This window comes from Theobroma cacao, chromosome 4 (genome assembly GCF_000208745.1).
Source record: "Theobroma cacao cultivar B97-61/B2 chromosome 4, Criollo_cocoa_genome_V2, whole genome shotgun sequence".
NCBI classification, from domain to species: Eukaryota; Viridiplantae; Streptophyta; class Magnoliopsida; order Malvales; family Malvaceae; genus Theobroma; species Theobroma cacao.
The window spans coordinates 15,489,030-15,510,408 of NC_030853.1; the positions used below are offsets into that span (position 1 = coordinate 15,489,030).

At 33.3% G+C, this 21,379-nt stretch overlaps 2 protein-coding genes across 3 annotated transcripts; one reads left to right on the forward strand and one right to left on the reverse strand.

Annotated features, from left to right (window-relative positions):
- Positions 2-1,188, forward strand: LOC18601533 (cyclic dof factor 2; the record flags this gene model as incomplete). Its single annotated transcript, XM_018119012.1, has 1 exon — positions 2-1,188. A coding segment is annotated over one exon (762 nt), but the record flags the coding sequence as incomplete, so codon positions are not given.
- On the reverse strand, positions 17,080-19,934 carry LOC18601536 (protein transport protein Sec61 subunit beta). 2 transcript variants are annotated; one of them, XR_001927316.1, is made up of 3 exons: positions 19,852-19,934; positions 18,459-18,527; positions 17,080-17,609 (listed from the first exon to the last, which is right to left on the reverse strand). XR_001927316.1 is itself a non-coding variant. In XM_007032503.2 (2 exons), the coding sequence occupies exon 2, from the start codon at positions 17,605-17,607 to the stop codon at positions 17,362-17,364; it is 246 nt and encodes an 81-aa protein (XP_007032565.2). In that variant the 5' UTR covers positions 17,608-17,609; positions 19,852-19,899; the 3' UTR covers positions 17,081-17,361. The 2 variants fall into 2 exon arrangements, 1 of the variants encoding a protein (XP_007032565.2); XM_007032503.2 differs by lacking the exon at positions 18,459-18,527 and having other exon boundaries at positions 17,081-17,609; positions 19,852-19,899.

Here is a 21,379-nt window from a genome sequence, read left to right on the forward strand (position 1 = left end):
TTCTGTTTTGAACCTTGCAGATAAAACAATGCGTAATACCACACGAAATGGGTTTCATAAGCCTGAGGAGTTAAAGATTCCTGTTTCTTATCGAGGTGGACAAAATGGGTTTGAGCATTCAAATGGATCTTCTGTCCCAACGTCAAAGGATGAGGCAGGTAAAGCTGGGTCACAAGATCAAATGGTGCGGAATTGTCAGGGTTTTCCACCTCAGATGCCATGCTTTCCTGGGGCTCCTTGGCCTTACCCGTGGAATTCAGCTCAGTGGAGCTCCCCTATACCTCCACATGCTTTCTGCTCTCCAGGCTTTCCCATGCCTTTCTATCCTGCGGCAGCTTACTGGGGTTGTACTGTACCAGGCACATGGAATGTCCCTTGGCTTCCTCAGCCTTCCTCTCCAAAGAAAACTGCCCCCAGTTCTGGTCCTAATTCGCCCACCTTGGGAAAACATTCAAGAGATGAGAACATGGGCAAACTAAGCAACTCTGGAGAAGAGGAGCCAGTAAAAGAAAATAATGCTGAGAGATGCCTTTGGATTCCAAAAACATTGAGGATCGATGATCCAGGAGAAGCGGCAAGGAGCTCAATATGGGCAACACTCGGCATTAAGAATGACAAACCTGATTCAATAGGTAGTGGAGGACTCTTCAAATCATTTCAATCAAAGGGTGATGAGAGGAATCAGGTTCCTGAAACCTCTCCAGTCTTGCAAGCAAATCCAGCAGCATTGTCTAGGTCAATAAACTTCCATGAGAGCTCATAATGTAAATTATGACTCTAATTGGTTTATGGTGTTGCATACAGCTTGGTGGTGTTAATTATTAGACACAAAGTCAGTCCAACTTCGTTAGTAGCTGGGGTCATATTCATTCACGTTCCCCTCTTTATAACCAACTCTCAAAGCAGGCCAACTGAGGAAAACAGAAGAAGAGTTCCTGTCATATCCTTTGAAGGCAGAGTGTTTAGCTGAAGTAGAAACTGATTTTTATCTTTTTCCTTTTTGTTTATGGGGTTCCGTTTTTTCGCCAATGCCGGTATGAGCAGGTGTTTTTTGTTTTCAGTTAGATGGTTTGCGAGTTCTGTACATAAATATATATGAAATGGTGAGGTAGGATAAAGTAAGTTTCTGTACTATAATCCCAGTTGTATTTAAATAAAAATGGGAACTGAAGTCAATCTTTTTATTCGTCTTCCAGTGTTTTTGGTAATGTTTGCTCAATCTACCTTAAATTGCCATGATAAGCATCTTGTGTACGTTCTTCTTTAAAGGTCTAGATTCTCATGAATGTGTGAAAGCAGATTCTCCGATTGTCATAAAGTGATATAGAATCCAGTGTCACGGCCACTGTGCTATTTCTCTGCAGTTGGGAAGATACACAGCCTTCCAGCGCAGCATGCAGCAATATCAAGCGATGGGATTGAAGGTTGTTAGTTGTCCATTTGTGTTTAAAAATTCAACAGTACAGTTAAACCGAATTGAATGAAGCCAAAGGAGCAAGTATCATCAATCTGCACATAAATAAGTTTGGATGGGATTTTGGGGGTGTTTAAGGTAGAATAGAAATCGGGTGCAACTTGGAAAAGCAGAAAAGTCCATGTAGGCCCTTGTTTGGCAGATAGACTTGAATTCTTATCAGAAAGGCCGAGCACCTTTCCCTTTCCACGACTATAGAATCCAAACAACTAGCTGCAAAAGGTCGAAAGTTGATCATAAAGTTTTTCTTTTCTCATCTGTAGTTGCTTTCTTTTCTTTTCTCTTTTTTTTTTTCTTTTATTTTCCTCTAATCATCAGTAACATAACACTTAGTCCAAATAAAGCACAAACAAAGGAAAAATCAGAACAAATACTCTATAACCCTTTGTTGTTCACCAAGAGAAAAGGACCCTCTACCTTATTCTTAACATTAGATTGTATCAACTAGCGTGTGAAAATCTATAGTTAAAACAGCTAGTCCACGTCCATTCCAAGTTCCAAATGAGCAATCCTCCATTCAAGACTCAAGTCTTAAAAATCTAAGATTTAGACATTACCACTTGTATGGAACAACCTGCCTTGACTTATGTCTACAGTGTTTAACAACCTGTCATGTAACTTAAAGGTTTCTGCTAGCTAAATTTGTAATCTCATGTACAAGTACAATTACTGAATTTTAATTTGTTTATCGTCTATCGAAATCAACCTAACTATGTTTTTAATAGATTAGACAGGCAAAAAACACATGGAGATATTTTGTGTTATTTCCGGAAATTTTTGGCTACCATGAGCCAGGCCATTAGCTGGTTATGGGACCCAATGCATGTGATGCTATTAATTTTCTTGGCTGCTATCTTGTTTCCCCTTTCCTACTTTCTGTCTCTTTGCCTCATTCCTATTAGGTGAATCTGGTTGTTTTGCCCCTTCATTTTTGGTCATATCTATTATCTGATGCTGATGAACTTGAGTCTGATATAAAAGCTAACTTTGTTCAGGTAATGCGGTTTTTTAATTCTAGCCACTATCTTTATCTGCTAATGGATATTTGGCTTTGGATTCTGATATGATCTGTTTTACATGCCACGTGAAATCATCAATCACACTTAAAACAAATCGTGTGGTTCTCTGCTCCTGCATTTAGATCCTTGCTTGTCATTATACCTTGTGGGAAAGGGCAGCATTATTTTCATTTAGAATTTGAAAATGGGTGCCATTTTGCATGATATATTGTAGCTAAATCATTATCAACCCCATGGAAAAGTAGGACTAAACCACATAAATGAAGGAAAACTACAGAGCTGGTGTACAATCACAACCACAAGCTTCTACCGTTAGATGTTGCACGCAGAGTGGTGAAGCATGATTCTAAGCCACATATAAACAACCACATATATGCTGAAGCATAAAAAGTAGGATTGGAGGCACCCGATCATAGAAACCTCAAGGCTGTCTGGCATGATAGTGAGAGCCCCAAGCGTCCCCAACTGCTGAGAAACCAACGCTGGAAGGGGCCTAGTGTCAACATCCTTTCACAACTTTTAAGGGCTCGTGAAACCAATGCTGAGAAACCTTGTCTTCCCCCTTGTTCTCCATTTGATACTTTACATTATTTTTCCTCTAGAGATATCATTAACGTTAACTATAAGGTTTTCCATGTTATACAAGTTTTGTTTTTAATAATCTAAATTTCTAATTTTAGCTAAAATAATCCCCATGCATTTTTCCTTTTCGAATAAAATTTAAATAAAATCTTTTAAATTGAAATCGATAAATTAATAGAATTCAATTCAAAAAATCAATAACATGTCAAAAGTTAATTAAAAATACTATGTGTATATAAAATTTGATCATTACTTATTGAACAATGAAAAATTTATAATAAATTTTACTTAAAAATACCCATACTTAATCTATATAACAAAACCATTCAATTTATTATTTTTTTTTTACAAAAAAGAAACCTCACCAACTTAAAACCCCCCTAAGAAACATCTAAAGCTTACCCTCTTAAATTATCAAAATGCTATAGTTAGGCAGCAGTAATATTCCTCTCCTAGACTTTCCACTCATATTCTAAAACCGTGTTCCCTTTCTGATTCTAATATACAAAAAAAATCTAACTCGCCAACTTAATTGTTTGATTCCGCATTAATCAGTCACTAATTAATCATTTAAGATTAAGATTATTAAAATGGAGGAAAGTACAGCTAATTAATCATTGGGATTTGGGATTGTAAAGTCAACCCTAAGTTATAAATCATGAAGATAACTAGTCTAAGTTATCCAAGCTTCATTCATCACTCCCTCACCCTTTCTCTTTGCTCATTCAACACCCCTTCGCCTAAAGTTTCATCAACATTCATTTTCTTCACTGCCAAAGCATACAAAGGTGAAAGTATACAAAACTTAATTTTCACGATCACTTCTATTATTGCATAATTCAATCGTCAGATGGATCGAACAATTTAATTTTTATATTTTGTTTTAATTTTTTTATTCTAGTTAATTTTTGACATAAAACTTGAAAAATTTATTAAGCTATTCAATTTAAATAAGATCTTATTTTTCTATTACGTTCAATTAAGCTTTCATATTTTTGTTTTGAGTCAAATGGACTCTTATAACTAACGATTGATTAATTGTTATTAATTAAAATATCACTTGTTATTTTATACTCATGAGATGTTAATGTGAAAGTTGAAAATGTGACATGCCATATCATTATGTTACATCAACATGCCATGTTAATTATTATTCATTATGACGTATTATCTTATCATGCTAGTATCATGTGACATAAAATGACAAGTGATATTTTAATTCATTTGTTATAAGGGTTTGTTTGATTTAAAATAAAAATATAATGGTTTGATTGAACTCAATCAAAGCATAATAGCATATTTGAATTTTTCTAAATAATTTAGAGACTTTTTAAAATATTATACCTTAACTTTATTATTATTATTTAAAGAGAATTCTTTGTTTTTTGATTTCACTTGTTCATTTTTCTAATGGTAATGTAGAGAGAATATGTTGTTGGTTCCATGGATAGTTGATAGTATTTAGCTAATAAAAAAAACAATAATTAAATAAAGAGAGGTCCATTAAACGACCATTTATAACATACTTAAGTGGAGATTGAAAGCTTTACTTTGCCTAAAAAGCAAGCCTTCCACAAAGCCAACTTGTTGTTGCCTACTTGCCAACCCATCCCTTAGTGGGATCAAACCTAACTTAACTTAATTATTCATCTCATATACTAATTATATACTTTATATTCATATTCATTCGTTAGAAAAAAAAAAGGAACAGAAAAGAAGGCCAACCCAATTCCAATTGAACTTTACAATCAATTAACTTAAGAATAAGAAAAGAAGCTAAGGAAATGAAGATGAGTTATTTATCTTGACAAAGCCTTATAATTATGGCCCTTAATGGGGGCACGTGCTACTTCTAGCTATTTCACTTCACATGGCAGGCGTTCATGGGCTTTTCACGTGTGTGTAAACACACGTGCACCGGCATACAAATAACCATATATACACCAAAGCTCAAAATCACTCTAATTATTATATATATTAAAATTAATTAGCACTAATTATCCACATGACACACTATATTATATGGTTGTTTCAATTGTTAAACTATAATTGTTTTATAATGATCCATCCTCACCGTCTTACAGAAAATAGGTTATATGCACACATGCTTAAACTTTACAACTTGATATGAATAAACACCAATTAAAACAAGAAGGGTTGATGATGTATATTAAAATTTTTTATGGAATATAGATTATGGTTATTCTTCGACATTAAATTTAAATAATTACCACACATGACGTGATTGTCGAATGTAAAAAATAAAATAAAATAAAATTGTGTAATTGGCTAATCGAGGGTTAATGGTTTTCATGATTAAAGCTTGACATGCTGCATTATCATCCTGATTTTTCAAGAGATTACTTTCTGCTTTGACCAATTAATAAGATTTCTAAAATCGTCTGATAGATCCCATCAAACTTGAGAACCTAGGTTCTTTAAAGTGGCTTTAGTCTTGTAAGTTGATTTTCTTTATATATATATATATATTCTAACAATTCAAACCATATTCATTAATGATAAAAACAAAAATAATAAAAAATAGTATACACATGATTAAGTCAATATTAACATGTTGTTTTGAATTTTCAACGATTAATAGAAGCAAAAAAGGAAAAAAAAAAGAGTTATTAGGTTCATTTTTTAAATACAAAACTAAGCAATTACTTTTCAGAAAATTATTGTTACTTATTATAATTATATATTTACTTTATTATCATCATTTGAATAAAAGCAAAATTTAATGAAGAAAGTGTTACTAATCAGTGATTATATTAGTAGTATGCCCTAAACTAAAGAACTAAATTAGGATTCTTTGCAAAAATTTATGTTCTGGTTGGTTTTATGAAAATTATAATTTTTAAATATTACTGCTAATCATACATAATATAAATCATAGACATCGAGATATAATATGAATTTAAATAAAAAAAAGAGAAAAAACACAAGATACAAAATGAATACACATCTTAGTTTTCTAGGTCAACTTCTTATGCAGGTGAAAAGCTTATTTATAATTAAGAAAACTCTATCTTTATTTGCAGTCAAGTTAGACGTGAAGCTACTGAAATTCACCAGTTATATGAATTTTGTAATTATTTAAATGAATATAGACATTTTGTAACATTTTATGTATGCCCATTTACACGCAAATTGTAATATAAAAGGTATTTTCATGAAGAATTGATTCACTTTCAGAAGAAAAAAGTTAATAGGATGAAAATGTTGTTGTTCCATTCTAGCTTTACATGTATCGATTGAAGCATCTTGCAATTAAAACGTACAAGTCTTCTAAACATAAAACAACCCAAATTTTGGTTTTAAAAGAATATTCTTATCTCTAATTTTATAATAATTAATTTTTTTCACACTTATCTATTCAAACAAACTTACCGCAATTCAATCAGTTAATAAAAATTTCAATGTTAAATGGAAATAAAAATTAGTGAATATTTTAATTTAATGAAAAAAATTATTAATTAAGGAATAAAATAATTAATTCTATAAATTATTAAGGATATATATGTTATTCATTATGTACACTTTTAAATAAAATTCAATAATGATAAGGATTTCATTGGTCTTGCTTTTGTTTTTAACATCAATAATGATAATAAGATGGTTGTGAATGCTATTTCAATGTTTGTTATTTTTCTGTGTGTTAATATGAACTTACTTACAGTAATTTGAGAGATGTTCTACAGATAATAAGAGGTCAAAGTCACCTACATATATCGTGAAGTTAATACAATTATTGATTTTTTAACCAATTTCAAATTTTCTTTTAATATTTTTTATGTTGCTTATAATAATCCTTCATCAGGAATTAAAAATTTATTATTATATGATATGATGGAAATATATTTTTCCCTGATGATTCTAGTTTAATATTAGAGCTTTTCCATTGAAAAAAAAAATCATTAGTTAAGCAATACTAAAGTACAAACTCAACATATTTTCTACAGCAAATTAAAGTTTGATTGAGAGCAAAACAGGAAAATTATTACGAAATTGGTATTTAGCCGGGCAAGGTCAAAGAAAACCAACTTGGGTATCTTCATGCAAGTGTCGCATATTTATATTTTCAATTCAAAAGATATTTTTGATAAATGAAAAAAAATTTATTTATATATTCCAAACACATTATTTCCTTACTAATATAGAATCGGTGACATAAGTATAGAGTTTTGATTTGAAAATTCAAGTAATTATTCGATGATATCCTATAAAAAAAAGCAACGTACTACTTATTTGATGATAAAAGTATTGGAAGGTGAATTTGGCAAAATGACAAGCTTGACAACTAGATTTCCTCCTTCATATCCAACTTAAGATTTTGCTAACATCATATAATATCACGAATACATTCAATTCGTTGTACTAATTATTTTTAATTTAATAAAATAAAATTAGTAAAAAAATATCAACTCCTTTTTCCCTTTCTTTTCTTTGATTCACTCACGCACTTAAAAGATTAAAAAGATTTATAGATAGGATTTCTCATAATCTCAACATCAAGACAATATGGATATGATCCAAAATTACATGACTATTTGATTGAACGTTGATGGATTTATCTCTATTTAAATGTCCAATTTCAAATTCCCTTCTCTCAGGAAAAATAAGAAGTGTTTAACATTTGACAATCAAAGTTGTACTTACTTGCACCAAATAATAGACAAAAAAAAAAAAAACAAATTTCTTCTAGGAAAGAGATTATGTTTCAGTGTCAACTTTCTTTTTTTTACTCTTCTCCCATTTGCAGCCGCCATTAGGTCCTGTTAGCAAAGTACAATTGCAGATAAGAAGTGACAAATTCGAAGTGATCCGCCAACAATGGTAGTCCATTCTTTTTTTCTTTTCGTTTGTCTTTTTCTACATTAAAGAATTGTTCTAAAATAATCTCAAAATCTGACGGATATGAGCCTCCTCTAATTAGCTGTAAAAGGCATTTTTTTAATAGGAATAGAATAAGAAAAATCCCATAAAACACACCCATCCTGGCCAGTGGCCACTGTCTGCAAAGTCTATACCCACCAAAAAGTCATTCACAACTCACAAAAAAAAAAAAAAAAAAGCAATAAAAAGTCATCTAAAATTAGATACAGCTAACTATAATATTGTCTACCATTATTGCTAAAAACTTAACAAATTTAGATGCAAGAAGCAGGATTCTCCCACTCCCCTTGACATCATCGAAAGTGGGTTCTGAAAAGACAATTTTAAACCAAAAAAAAAAAAAACAGAAATCTCGTATTCTTGCTGAAAAACAACGGCAGTTACTATTTTTCCAACTATAAAAGCCAAAGCCTTCGAAAATAAAACAGGATCTCGAAAAAGTGGTCCTTGCAGACTTCAGTATTTACGCACTCACTCTTATATATTGAAGTAAAAATATGCTTTTAAAGTCCTTTCATTGGATCTGAAGACGCTGAAAAGCCTGACAGCTGAAGTTAGCGGTTTCCTAGACACCTTCAACAAAAGCCTGTTAAACTATCTTTTCTTTTCTTCATGTCTTTATAAAATCTGAGAACTACCCATTTCCCAGGATTGTTCAAGAAAAAATGGGTCGTTCTTCATTTCTCAAGCTACTTCTTCTTTCTATGCTTTTGGTTCTCTCCTCTCAAGGTACTATTTTGTTTCTTGGCCTTCTGTTTTTATTTGTGTTTTTTTTCCCTTTTCTTTGATTCTTTTTGTTTGTTTTTTAGTCTTATACGTTCTTATCTGTTGTTGTCAATTCTTAGGATTCGGTAGAAAAGTGATGGAGACTGTTGAGTTTGAGGAATCCACTGCTCAATCGGAGGTTGGTTTTTCTCTTTTTCTTGGTTTCTCAAGAGTCTTTATGTACCGTTTTCAGGGGCTAAAACTGGTGTTCTTTTATAATGTTTGGCTGGCAGGAATTTGCAGGTACATCAAGGGAGATGATTGAAATAATGGATTATAAAGATCCAGGGCCAAATATTAACCCCAAAACTGGGTACATATTTAGCCCTCCTCCACAAGGCTAGTTGAGAGAAATACATATAGGAGGGAGGGGTTCTTTTTCCCTAAATTACGTGTCAGTGAAGCAGAATTAGCAAAAATGGTTTGAGGAAGTTAGAACTTCACTTTCGTTGATTGGTGTTATGTTTTTGTTTTCTTATGGAAATTATGGTTTTCCCTTTCATCTTAAATGTGCCATGTAAGAAAATGCTATGCTCTCTGTATATGAGCAATAAACATGAAAATGACAGCCTGTTCTGTTATTAGAGTAACTCTTATCATGAAAAGAAATTTCTCTTATGTATATATGTATATATACATGAATGTATGTTGATTATGAGGTAATCAATTCTAGGATGGCACTACTTATACGCATTGAAAGTGACATGAATCCAAGAACCCCATGAATTGTAATACTAGCAACTTTCAACTTTCAACTTTAGCCATAATCAATTTGTTTAGAATCTTACTGTTGAAGAAGTCGTAAAATTGAAATTGCTGCACTGGGGCTTGTTATCACAAAAAATAAAAATTGAAATTGCTGCACTGGGGTGTGTGAATGACAAAATATCACAATTTCCAAGTTTTTATTTTATTTCTGCCTAAGACAATATAAAATGATTTGACTTTGAGATAAAGTGCCTACTACAAGGCATGTGTAAGGATAGAGAGAGAGTATGAACTGGAAGCTCTTTTTTCTCATTGAAAAATGAATACAAGTAACAGAGTATTTATACTCTGGTTCTCAACTAACTAAGCTTAAAACAACCAATCAGAAAAAAGAGTAAAGGTTCTAAGTCAGTTATCCTCAACTAATTGATATTTACAACTTATTAAACGGTAACAATAAAACAGTAACTAATAAATAACATGTGAGTCCCACGTGCTTTCTTCTTCACTCCTTTGTTAAGCCTTTCAACTTGGAATTCATCAATCTCTTCTCTTGATCTTCAATCAGCTCCTTACCAGGTTGATACTCCAGCTCAAGATGCATGTGTATGTTATTAACATGCATCTTGCCAAGTAATCTATAAAATTGTTTTGGCTGTAAAGCCTTAGTGAACAAATCTGCAATTTGATCAATTGTTGAAACATGAGTTGGTTCAACCACCTTTTCCCTTATAACATGACAGTCAATTTCTATATGCTTGGTGCGCTTATGGAAGATTGGATTTTTACTCATATGTATTGCGGATTGATTGTCACAATAGAGTTTTATTGGAGTGTCTTGACTGATTCCAAAATTTGTCAAAAGGCTTTTTAACCACATCACCTCACAGATTGTAGATGCCATTGCTCTATACTCAGCCTCAGTTGAACTCCTTGCTACTACCTGTTGTTCTTAGATTTCCAACTAACTAAAGAATTGCCAAGAAAAATAGTAAAACCAGTCACCGATTTTCTTGTATCTGGGCATCTTGCCCAATCACTATCATAGTAAGCAGTACGCTTCAAGTCTGAAACAAATTTCATTAATATCCCCTGTCTTGGAGACCCCTTCAAGTACTTCAACACCCTGTGTGCTGCTACTTGATGCTCTTCAATATGATTGTCCATAAATTGAGACAAAGTTTGAATTGCATATGAGATATCCGGCCTTGTAAATGTCAAGTAAAACAGCTTTCCAATTAACTGTTTGTACCCTGTAGAATCAACACCTTTATCTGCTTTTGTTTTCTTTTTTAGTTCATGATTATAGTCGATTAGAGTAGTTATTGGCTTTGCTCCCAGTAAACTAAACTCTTTCAGAAGATCCAACATATATTTTATCTGACATAATGAAATGCCTTCACTTGAACTTGCAACTTCTAATCCCAAAAAGTATTTCACAAGTCCAAGATCCTTAAGTTTATATTTAGAGCTCAAGTAGGCTTTAACATCACATATGGCTTGAATTGAATTGCTGCCTAACAATATGTCATCAACATAAACTAACAAAGCAACAAACTCACCTTTATTTGTGACCAAAGTGAACAAAGAATAATCTGACATTGACTGCTTGAATCCATATTCTAGAAGTGTAGCAGTAAACTTTGAGTTCCATTGCCTTGAAGCTTGTTTAAGTCCATTCAAAGACTTATGTAACTTGCATACCAATTTAATACTAGGTTTAGTATGCTGATACTCCCTCTTAACAGAGAACCCTTGAGGTAATTGCATATACATAGTTTCTTCAAGATGACCATTGAGAAAGGCATTGTTGATGTCCAGCTGAGACAATTGCCATTCTTGTGACGCTGCTAAAGCCATAAACACTCTAACTGTGGATTGCTTAGCAACAGGATTAAAGGTTTCTTGGTAGTCAAAACCTTCTCTCTGATTGTATCCTTTCTCAACCAAACGAGCTTTGTATTTATCCACACTGCCATCAGTATTCATTTTGATCTTATACACCCATTTGCAGCCAATAGCATGAGAATTTGAAGGTAAAGGCACTATACTCCATGTACCATTTTCTTCCAAAGCTATTAGTTCAGCAGTCATGGCATCTTTCTAATGAGAACAAGTGACAGCATAATTATAGGATGTAGGTTCAGAAGTGTGACATAAAGCTGTAGTAAAGGCCTTATGTTTATGTGACAATTGATTGCTGGACAGATATTTGATGATAGGATAGGTAGTGACATGATTCATGTGAGAAGGAATATTGACTTGATATGCTTTTAAATACTTAAAAACATGTTTAATTCTAGTACTTCTCTTAAGATTAGAACCAGAATTTGAAGCATATTGTGAAACAGAGGAAATATAGTCTAAAAGAGGTGAATTGGATAAAGAGATATGAGTATATAATGTGGAAGCAATATCAGAAGTTGAAGGAAGTTGAGAGATGGGCAACTCAGTAGATAATGAAGTAAGAGGAGCAGAATTAGCAGAATTGAAGTAAAAAAAAAAAAAAATAAAAGAGTAGGGTCATGCATACCAACTGTTTTAGGAAAAGCAGATGAACCTATGGCAGACTTTGTACTCTGAAAAAGAAAAAATGCTCATGGACAATGACATTCCTGGAGATGAGTACTTTGTTGGCATCAATATCATATACCTTAAATCCTTTTGTACCATTGGGGTAGCCTATAAACACACATTTACTAGCTTTTTTAGCAAATTTTGTTCTATGACTTTCCAAAGTTGAAACATAACACAAGCTACCAAAAACCTTGAAGTAGTCATAACAGGGTGACTTATGATAAAGACATTCATATGGAGACTTGTTATGAAGAAGCTTAGATGGTGTTCTATTTATAATGTGGGCTACAGTAAGCACTGCATCACCCCAGAATTTTATTGGTAAACTAGACTGATGCAAAAGGGCCCTAGCTACATTAAAGAGATGTTGATGTTTACGCTCAACAACTCCATTTTGTTGAGGCGTTTCAGTACAAGACAATTGATGTATAATACCTGTGGAATTAAAAAAATCAGAAAGTCTAAATTCCTTACCATTGTCTGATCTGATGCATTTAATGGTGACTGAAAATTGATTTTTAACAAGGTTGTAAAAATAAGGCACAATGACAGAAACCCCAAACTTATTTCTCATCAATCCCAAGTAAAAGTTGTAACATCATCTATTACGGTGAGAAAATAATGATGGCCATTAAGAGTTGGTGTTGTATATGGTCCCCAGATATCAGCATGAATAGTTTCAAAAGCAAAAGTTGTATTTTGAACATGAACAGGAAAAGGTAATATATTTTGTTTTGCCAAAGGACATATATCACAAATCAAGTTATCTGAACAATGTAATTTAGGATGCTGTCGATGTAATACACTTATTCTATTTGAAGGTATATGACCAAGCCTAAAATGCCAAATATCAAACTGATTCCGAATTGTTTTACAACCATTAGCAAAAACAGTAGAAGGAAATTTTAAAATCTTATCAATATTAAATTTTGATAAATACTGATCATCTTGATTGTCTTGTACAAAATATAGGCCAGAAGACATTCTAGCAACCCCAGTCACTATCCAAGAGTCCTGAACAACACAATACTCATTAGTAAAAATGACACAGTTTTTCTAAGAGCTAGTTAGTTTACTTACTGAAACAAGGTTGAATTGGAACGAAGGTGCACACAGCACATTGTGTAATACAAGTAAAGAGATTAGTTTGATAGTTTCTATGAGTGTGACAGTAGCTTGAAGATTGTTAGGCAACTGAACAAAGCAATTATTAACAGGATAAGCAGTACTAAAATTTTTTAAAGAACATGAAACATGATCACTTGCTTCAGTATCCATTATCCAGGAATTTGATTTAACCATGATGCTATGAGTATGATTCTGTTTAATGGAAGTACTATGAACTGTGTGAGAACAAAAATGGTTGGAAAGCATACCTGCAACATTAGAATTGACCAGGGAGGATTTGGTTTGTTGAGTTTTTGAAGAAATGCCAATGCCATGATCAGTGTCACCATTGTTTTCATTGATGAATGCCATTATCTTTTGAAGCTAATGCTTTATAAGAGAAATTTGGGACATAAAGTCAAGACCAATGAGCTCTTCTTCTTGGCTTAACTGAATTGGTGTCTCTACAAATGATGATGAACCAGCAGATACACTGTTAATAGATGATGTATGTTTCCTGAAACTTCCCTTGTCCTTGTCCTTAGTGAATTTGAAGTCTTTAGGAAACCCTATTATCCTAAAACACTTCTCCTTTAAATGACCTTTTTTACCACAGTGGCTACAACTGATATCAGGTCTCCTTTTCTTTTTGTTTTTAGAAGTGCTCGCCATTGTGGATGCCTTAATCACTAGATTGGACTGTAATAAAAGACTTCTTTGATTCTCTTCTCATAAAACCAAGTTATATACCTTATCTAAGTTGGGAAAAGGCTCCATAGCAGTAACCTGAGTCCTTAAAGCAGAGTAAGTGTCATTAAGCCCATTAATAAACTTGAAAACCATGTTTTTCTTGTACTGATCAGAATATTTTTTAAAACATCCTGGCTTGCATTTCCCACACTCACATTGTGGTAGAGGTCTATAATTCCTCAACTTTTCTCAAATGCCCTTAAGCTCAATGAAATAAGAAACCACTGATCTACTTCCTTGTGATACATTGCCAAGGCTATATTGTAGATTACAAACTCTTGTGTCGTCTGGTTGATCAAAGTTCAACTTTAAGGTATTCCACACTTCAGTAGTAGAATTCATATAAAACATAGTAGAAGCAATACGAGGTGTAAGAGATTCCAAAAGCCTTGCTAAGATCAAATTATTGCAACCAACCCATGGTTCAAAAAGTGAATCAATTGTAGCTGCCTTAGGAATTGTTCCATCTATAAATCGAGTTTTATTTCTGATCGATAGGGCAAGAATAAACGACCTACTCCAAGCAACATAATTGCTGGAATTGAGTTTAGGGGTGATTACAATTGATCCATGGTGATTAGTGTGATGTAAATAATATGGGGATTGTAAATCCTTAATGGCAGATGTTGAAGTTTTTTGAGTTGTTCCTTCCATTTTCCAGAAAATAAAAGCTCAAGAATCTCAAAAAGAATTTACAAACAAATCAATGAGATTCAACACAAATCGAGAATTGGATCTTGTGCAATTACAATTGCATATCAACAAATTACTAATCACCAATCATCAATCATTCAATTAGGAAAAGATCAAGAACACATATCGGAAACCCTAGTTCCAACTCTGATACCATGTAAGGATCGAGAGAGGGAAGATGAATTGAATTCTCTGGAAGCTCTTCTTTCTCATTGAAAAATGAATACAAGTAATAAAGTATTTATACTTTGGTTCTCAACTAACTAAGCTTAAAACAAACAATCAAAAAAAAGAGTAAAGGTTCCAAGTTAGTTATCCTCAACTAACTGATATTTACAACTTACTAAATGGTAACAGTAAATTAGTAACTAATAAATAACATGCGAGTCCCACATGCTTTCTTCTTCACTCCTTTGTTAAGCCTTTCAACCTGGAATTCATCTATCTTTTCTCTTGATCTTCAATCAGCTCTTTACCAGGTTGATAGCATGTATTATGAAAAATGTTGGGACCATAGCTTCTTAAATTATCCCTCATGTATCAAATTTGTCGGTCATGAGTTGTTTGACAGAGTTGATGTTTGCAAGCATGATGAATTCAAATATACATAGATGGGTGATGTAGAGGGGTGGCTTTTCAAGTTCGGGGTTGACAACTGTTTCTGAAAGAGTGTAAATTAGATAGGGAGAATAAATTAGGCCATTGAGTCAGTTCTTTTTTGTAAGCAATCAATAGCTAAAGCCTAAACTTTGGCCTAAAAAACTGGTGTGAAATATTCGATTAAAACCACAAACCCTTGGGTCCACCAAGATCATGCACCCGAGACCATCGGTTTTGAACTGCATTTGCATTATATTAAATGACTTCAACGTAATTTTAATCTTGATTTGGATTCAAGGTCCGCTATATAATCTCGTGTATTTCCACCGAAAGTCATTTTTTTTTCTTTCTTCGGTCAAGGTCGGTTATATAATCACTGTATTCCCACCATAAGTCATTTATTTTCCTCATTCGATTTCTGCTAGAGTCCCAAGATTGCTTCAACCCCTTGGTGTCCCAAGATTAGCTAAAGGAGTGTTATTTAAGATGCATACATTAGCGGTATGTACGAGTTTGATACCAGACGGTGATGGTATTAATGTATATGTTAGTATTAGTGATCCCTTAGAGTTATGAAAGGTACCTAAAGATGTTTTCCTAGCTACTGTCGAAATATCTAAAGCACGTGTTAGAAGAAACTTTGACAAGGTAAATGAACTTTGTTAGAAAATAAGCCAAGTAGGATACCAGTTGATAAATCATGAAAACAAAGAGATACTTACTCGAAAGCATCAACTTCGACTAAGAGGTATCGATACACCAAAGAATGATATGCACGGAAAAGAAGCCAAAAAAGAAGTGATTAAGTTGGTTCGTGGGAAGCAATTGATGGTACTCGTTTATGACATGGATCATTACGGTCGCTACATGGCGGATGTGTGCTGTCATGACACTCTTGTAGAGGAAGTAACGTTAAAGAAAGGGCCTACATGACATTATGCTGCTTATGTTCATCACCCTAAATTGGCAATTTGGGAAAATGAGGCTCGAGCTAAGGGAATCAGTCTTTTGGCATCACCAAATCCTGATAAGCCATGTGACTGGAGGAAGGACAGTCGAGAAGGGAGATAGCATTGTCTTTGCTGGAGTCATTATCCTTATTAGAATTTGTTGGGGTCCAATCCCATGCAAGGGGCATTATTTTCTTATTTTTCTCGAAAATGATTTCTCCAACGCCATTAATTGCAGTTGGATTTGAGGATTGTAGTAGTTGTTGAAAGGAATTTTCTTGCAAATTTTATGTAAATGTAGAAGAATTTAGCTAAATTGGATAGATTACAATTTGACTGTGTCATCTGCTTCAATAAATGTTGAAGATATGTGAAAAATAGTTTTAGACAAAATAAGAACGTATGGGTGAGGAATCAAAGAGAACCTTTGACTTTAATTTCATACAAATTCTCTGCTGAATTGTCTGTAGAGTTCTACATTAAATCTAAGGTTGATAGGGTATTATAAAGTTCATTCATTGACGCCATGCAAACCATATCTATTGCACATGTATTACGCCAAAGTTTGAAGTGTTCCATTATTAAAAGAGAGTTTGTGCCAAAGGTTTTACAGGCACTCACCTTCAAAGGTGGTAAGCTAAAAACCGATTCAAGATTTTAGATTTGAATAATAGTACGGCCATGTTGTATGAAAGAATAAAAGAAATGTACTTAGAATCCTTATATAGGATAGAGGGTATAACATCAAAATGGAAAACTTAATTCTAAAAATTTACATGAATTATAGTAGATGATATGGAATATGATAATTGGACCAATGTTGCATTAATTTTAATGTTGGAAGTGTCTGAATTTCAGGTTTATCACTTCCTCACAATCCCATCTCATCTTTATGTACTGATTACAACTTTATCTGATATACTTGTCAAGATAATAAAAAATATCGTCTGAAAATTTATGGTAATAAACTTCCACATCTTTGTTATTGCATTCGTCATGTTTTAACAGATGAGCTATAGCAGTTCTGGTTCTCCATTGAACTTGAGCTAAAAACTGATAAAATATGAATATGAATTACAGTATCTTCCTCAAGTAAACTGAGCAATGACAACTTAACCTATTTTAAGCATTGAAAATATACTGAATCTTGACAAAAGACTCATTTTTCATTAAAAAAAACCTTGTGATTGATCTCAAATTAACCCTGTTGGATTTAGTTCTATTGTTTGGCACACTTTCAAGCCTCTCTACGAACAAAATACAGCTTACCCATGACATGAAGAATGGCAACAAAAGCTATGAAACCGATACTCATGACAAGCACAACATTTGGAGAGATCTTGAGGCCTGGAGCATCATCCGTGTAAAACTGGAGCATGGTCCCAGCTGCCCCTCCTGAGGCTGCACCACTTGTCGTTCTCCTCCTACGCAGGCTTGCGGCAGCTGCTGCACTTCCTCTTGGGGGAGCTGTTCCACCAGCCATTTCTGTAACAAACAACACACCCAAGTTAAATAATTTCTACTAATACCAAGAGAAAATGATAGAAATAACAATTTTGCTAAATCAAACATAGATTTTGTTCCTTTTCAAAAAATTTTAGGTTGGATATAAGTGCTAGGGGGATCAAGCTACTCTGTTTACACTTTCTGCACCTAATCATTTTTACTCAACCCTATAGAAAAATATAGTTAAAGCTTTAAAGGGTAAATAGATAAAGAAAAATAATCAAATCAAAGAAGACTGGAAATTTCTTCGTATCTTTATTGTCGAGGTAAAATTATGGTTCTACCATCAACAGTGATGCTTAAATGCCTAAAATATAAGGGATAGTGAGAAAAGTCCGAGTTTAACTCTACCCCAACTCTCTAACAATTAAGTTAGTGAAAAGTAGGAAGATAGAGAGAAAGTAGAAAAGAGTAAACCCCCTTTATGGAGGCAAGCTTACTATATCTAGGAATAAAGTCATAAAAAATTTACCCTAATGCCCACAGTACATTTTCACCACTAGCCCTTTCTGAGCCCGAGCTAGTAGACTAGGTGAAGAGAAGAAAAGTCAATGGACTTAATGCCAAAAATTGTTGGTGTTTTCCTAATGTTGTTGCTAGTATAAGATTCTCAAGATAAGTCCACAGGGGTGTTAGAAATTGGTTCTATCTTTACAACTTATGGCTGGTTGAGGTAGTGTGTTGAAAGATTCTTAAAGTTTGAAAAGTAATGGTTGGTAAGCATTCCAAATAAGATAGCAACGCTTGGGATACCTTGACTTCAGTACCAAAAATAAGAATTTATTGCAAATATTCTACACTAAGCTTGAAAAGAGATAGCGCTCTTACAAACTTTCTTGATCAAAACAAAGTCTCACATGACAACTACAATGACCCTTGGCAATTAAACGAATCTCTCTGCAATAGAGTAAGAAGTGCAATTACTCTGAAGATAAGGATAATATATGAAATACAAATATTCTCTCTACATATTTATCACCTACAAAGGGAATAATAAATTACAACTATCTTTTTCTTTGAGCTGCAACTTAAAGAAACCAACCAAAAACTATATACACTAGCATAAAGATAGATTAGCACCAAAATTTGCCAAACACCAACTAGAAAATTTTTTACCTTAAGAATCTTTCAATACACTACCTTAACTGGCCATAGATTGTAACAAAAAACCAACTTCTAACCTCTGATGTTTCTTAATTAAGCCTTGCACAAGCAACAACATTAAGAAGATAACCACATTTTCAAACTAACTTCTTCAGCAACCTGGCCTAGTGCATTAGACCTGTACTCCCTTTGGTTAATCTATGCTAGCTTGGGCTTTGGGAACTGGGGGCTATCGTTGTGGGAGAAAATTATACCAAGGGCATTGTGAAAATTTTTCTGTTACTATATATATGATAAGTTCATCTCCCTAAAGGAGAACTCTCTTTCCACTACTACTAGACTGTCTCTACTTTCACATTATACTATAATCAGAAGTTCGGACAGAGTTTCTCTCACCATCCCTTCTTTGCATACCAACGATTAAGCACCATGATTGATAGTAGAACCACATTTTTACCTCAACATTTATCAATAATATGGCAAAAAATGTTCAAGCTAAATATGATAGCCCATTTGGCCTTGTTCAGAAAACACTTGGGTATATTACCCAGCAAGGTTCGATACTTTGTGATTAGAAATGATTTACGGTAAATTCCTTATGAAGCCAGCAAAATTTTCCATTTTTTAAACAATTACACAGCATACAAATAAAGTAAAATGTGCCCAATTTCCCATTTCCTTGAAATAAAGCATCAGATTCAGAACCAAAAACAGATGTTTCAAATCCCCAACATACCCAACAAAGCAAACATCTTGTAAATCTCAATAACAAATAGCTAACCACCCCACCCAGAGACAAAATTAAAATTATTCTCTTTCCAACATAAAAAAAAAAAAGAGAAAAAATCTTTAAAAGGATAAAGAAAACAAAGTAGTCAATAGAAAAGGCAAAACCAGATTCATGCAGTGTTAGATTTTCTTGAAAAAGAATAGAAAATTCCACAAAACAAGAAAAACCCAGACAGATTAAATGGTTTTAAAGACTAAAAAGTTTCAGTAGAGATCAATAAAAGCGACTTATAGAGTGGATTAACAATAACAGCTAAAAAAAGAAGCAAACAAAAGGGACTGAAGAACATCAATTGGAAAAGCAAATCGGTAAGAGAGTAAAAGGTACCTTCGAAATTGCGTATCTTCAGCTTTGAAGGGTTTGGATCTAGTGTGAGAGAGAAAGACGGAAGCTACTGGAATGGGGGTTATAGTTGGAGATGGAATATATTTGATGGCATTTCTGTAATTTCTATAAACATATTAATAAATAAAAATAAATATAATATCAAAAAATTTTATTTTATAATTTTGATAATTTTTTAGGTGAAGAGTGACAAGTAAGGAAAAAATTTATTTTAAAACTTTCAAATTAATAAATTTTAATCCAAAAAAGAAAATGTGTTTGTGTAAAAAAAAAAAAAAACCAATGAGTTATGATAATGTAAAAGAAAAACAGAAGTAGAGCATTCCAATTCAAAATACTTACCATGAGAGGAGAGAAGCATTTCCCTTCTTTCCTTTATTAGGAATGAAATATGATTTCTTGATTCACTATCAATTAATTTGAAAATGCTTCATGTATATAAAATTTAATTTAGATAAAATCTCATACTACTCTTTTGGATTTTCTAAATTAAAATAAAATTAGGATATATATAATATTGTATTTAACCAATGATATCCACCTTGTAAATTTAATTATGATAGTAATTATGAAATACCCCATACTTTGATATGGTGATAAATAAAATTGATCGAATGCATATTGAGGTCAATTAAAATGTTTAGAAGTGATAAAAGACGAAAGGAGTAGTTTAGGATAAAATGTTTCGCAAGTGAGAAATAATAATAAAATAATAATAATTTATCAGAGAAGAATTTGTGAGATAAAAAAAAAAAAAAAAAAAAATGGCAAGCAACCACTATAAGTATTATAAACTGATAGGTTAAGAAAAAGGTATTCAGTGGACTAGAAATCAGGAATTCAGGAATACGCACAGCTCTACAAGATGGGCATCGACGGTAGATCCGCTTGTTATCGGCTTTGACATTGGTTTTTTGTCCTTTACAGAAATCACAGAGCAACCATCCTTTACCATTGCAAGGTTCACACATGATCCCTCCATCAACCTTCAACACAACTGGAGCAGAGTAAGAACACACTCAAATGAGCCCAACTGGCCAATTGTAGAACAATCCCTTAGCAGGTAAACAAGAGGAAGAGGGCCAGCCCAATTTAATTGAACAATTAACAAATCACTGGAAAGAAGTATGTTTGATGAGGAAGCAATATCAGCGGAAGTGTGTTAATTATAATTCCAACAGGAGTGAAGTTGTAACAGTAATATGCATGCGGATACAGAACAAAATTGAGGGAGGAAAGCAGAGGGTGAGAATGACCTCTGGTTGCAGTTGCTGGTGAGGTGCACAATACAGGGGTTTGAAGAAACGCCTGGTCCCTGAACCTACTGCCCCTGCAGCTGCTGGCATTGGCATAACGATAGTTCTTACCAGATTGAGCATCGAGGGCGGTATCGTCATGCAATTCGCCATTATTTTATTTTTGGATAATATGCAGAGTGGAGGGCAAGAGGCAAGTGGCATAAAATTTTCGATCTGTGTCAGCAATATCTTATCTTAGTAATTAGTAACAG

Coding starts and splice junctions, on each gene's coding strand:
- LOC18601536 (XM_007032503.2), bottom strand. CDS start 17,607: ATGGCTGGTGGAACAGCTCCCCCAAGAGGAAGTGCAGCAGCTGCCGCA.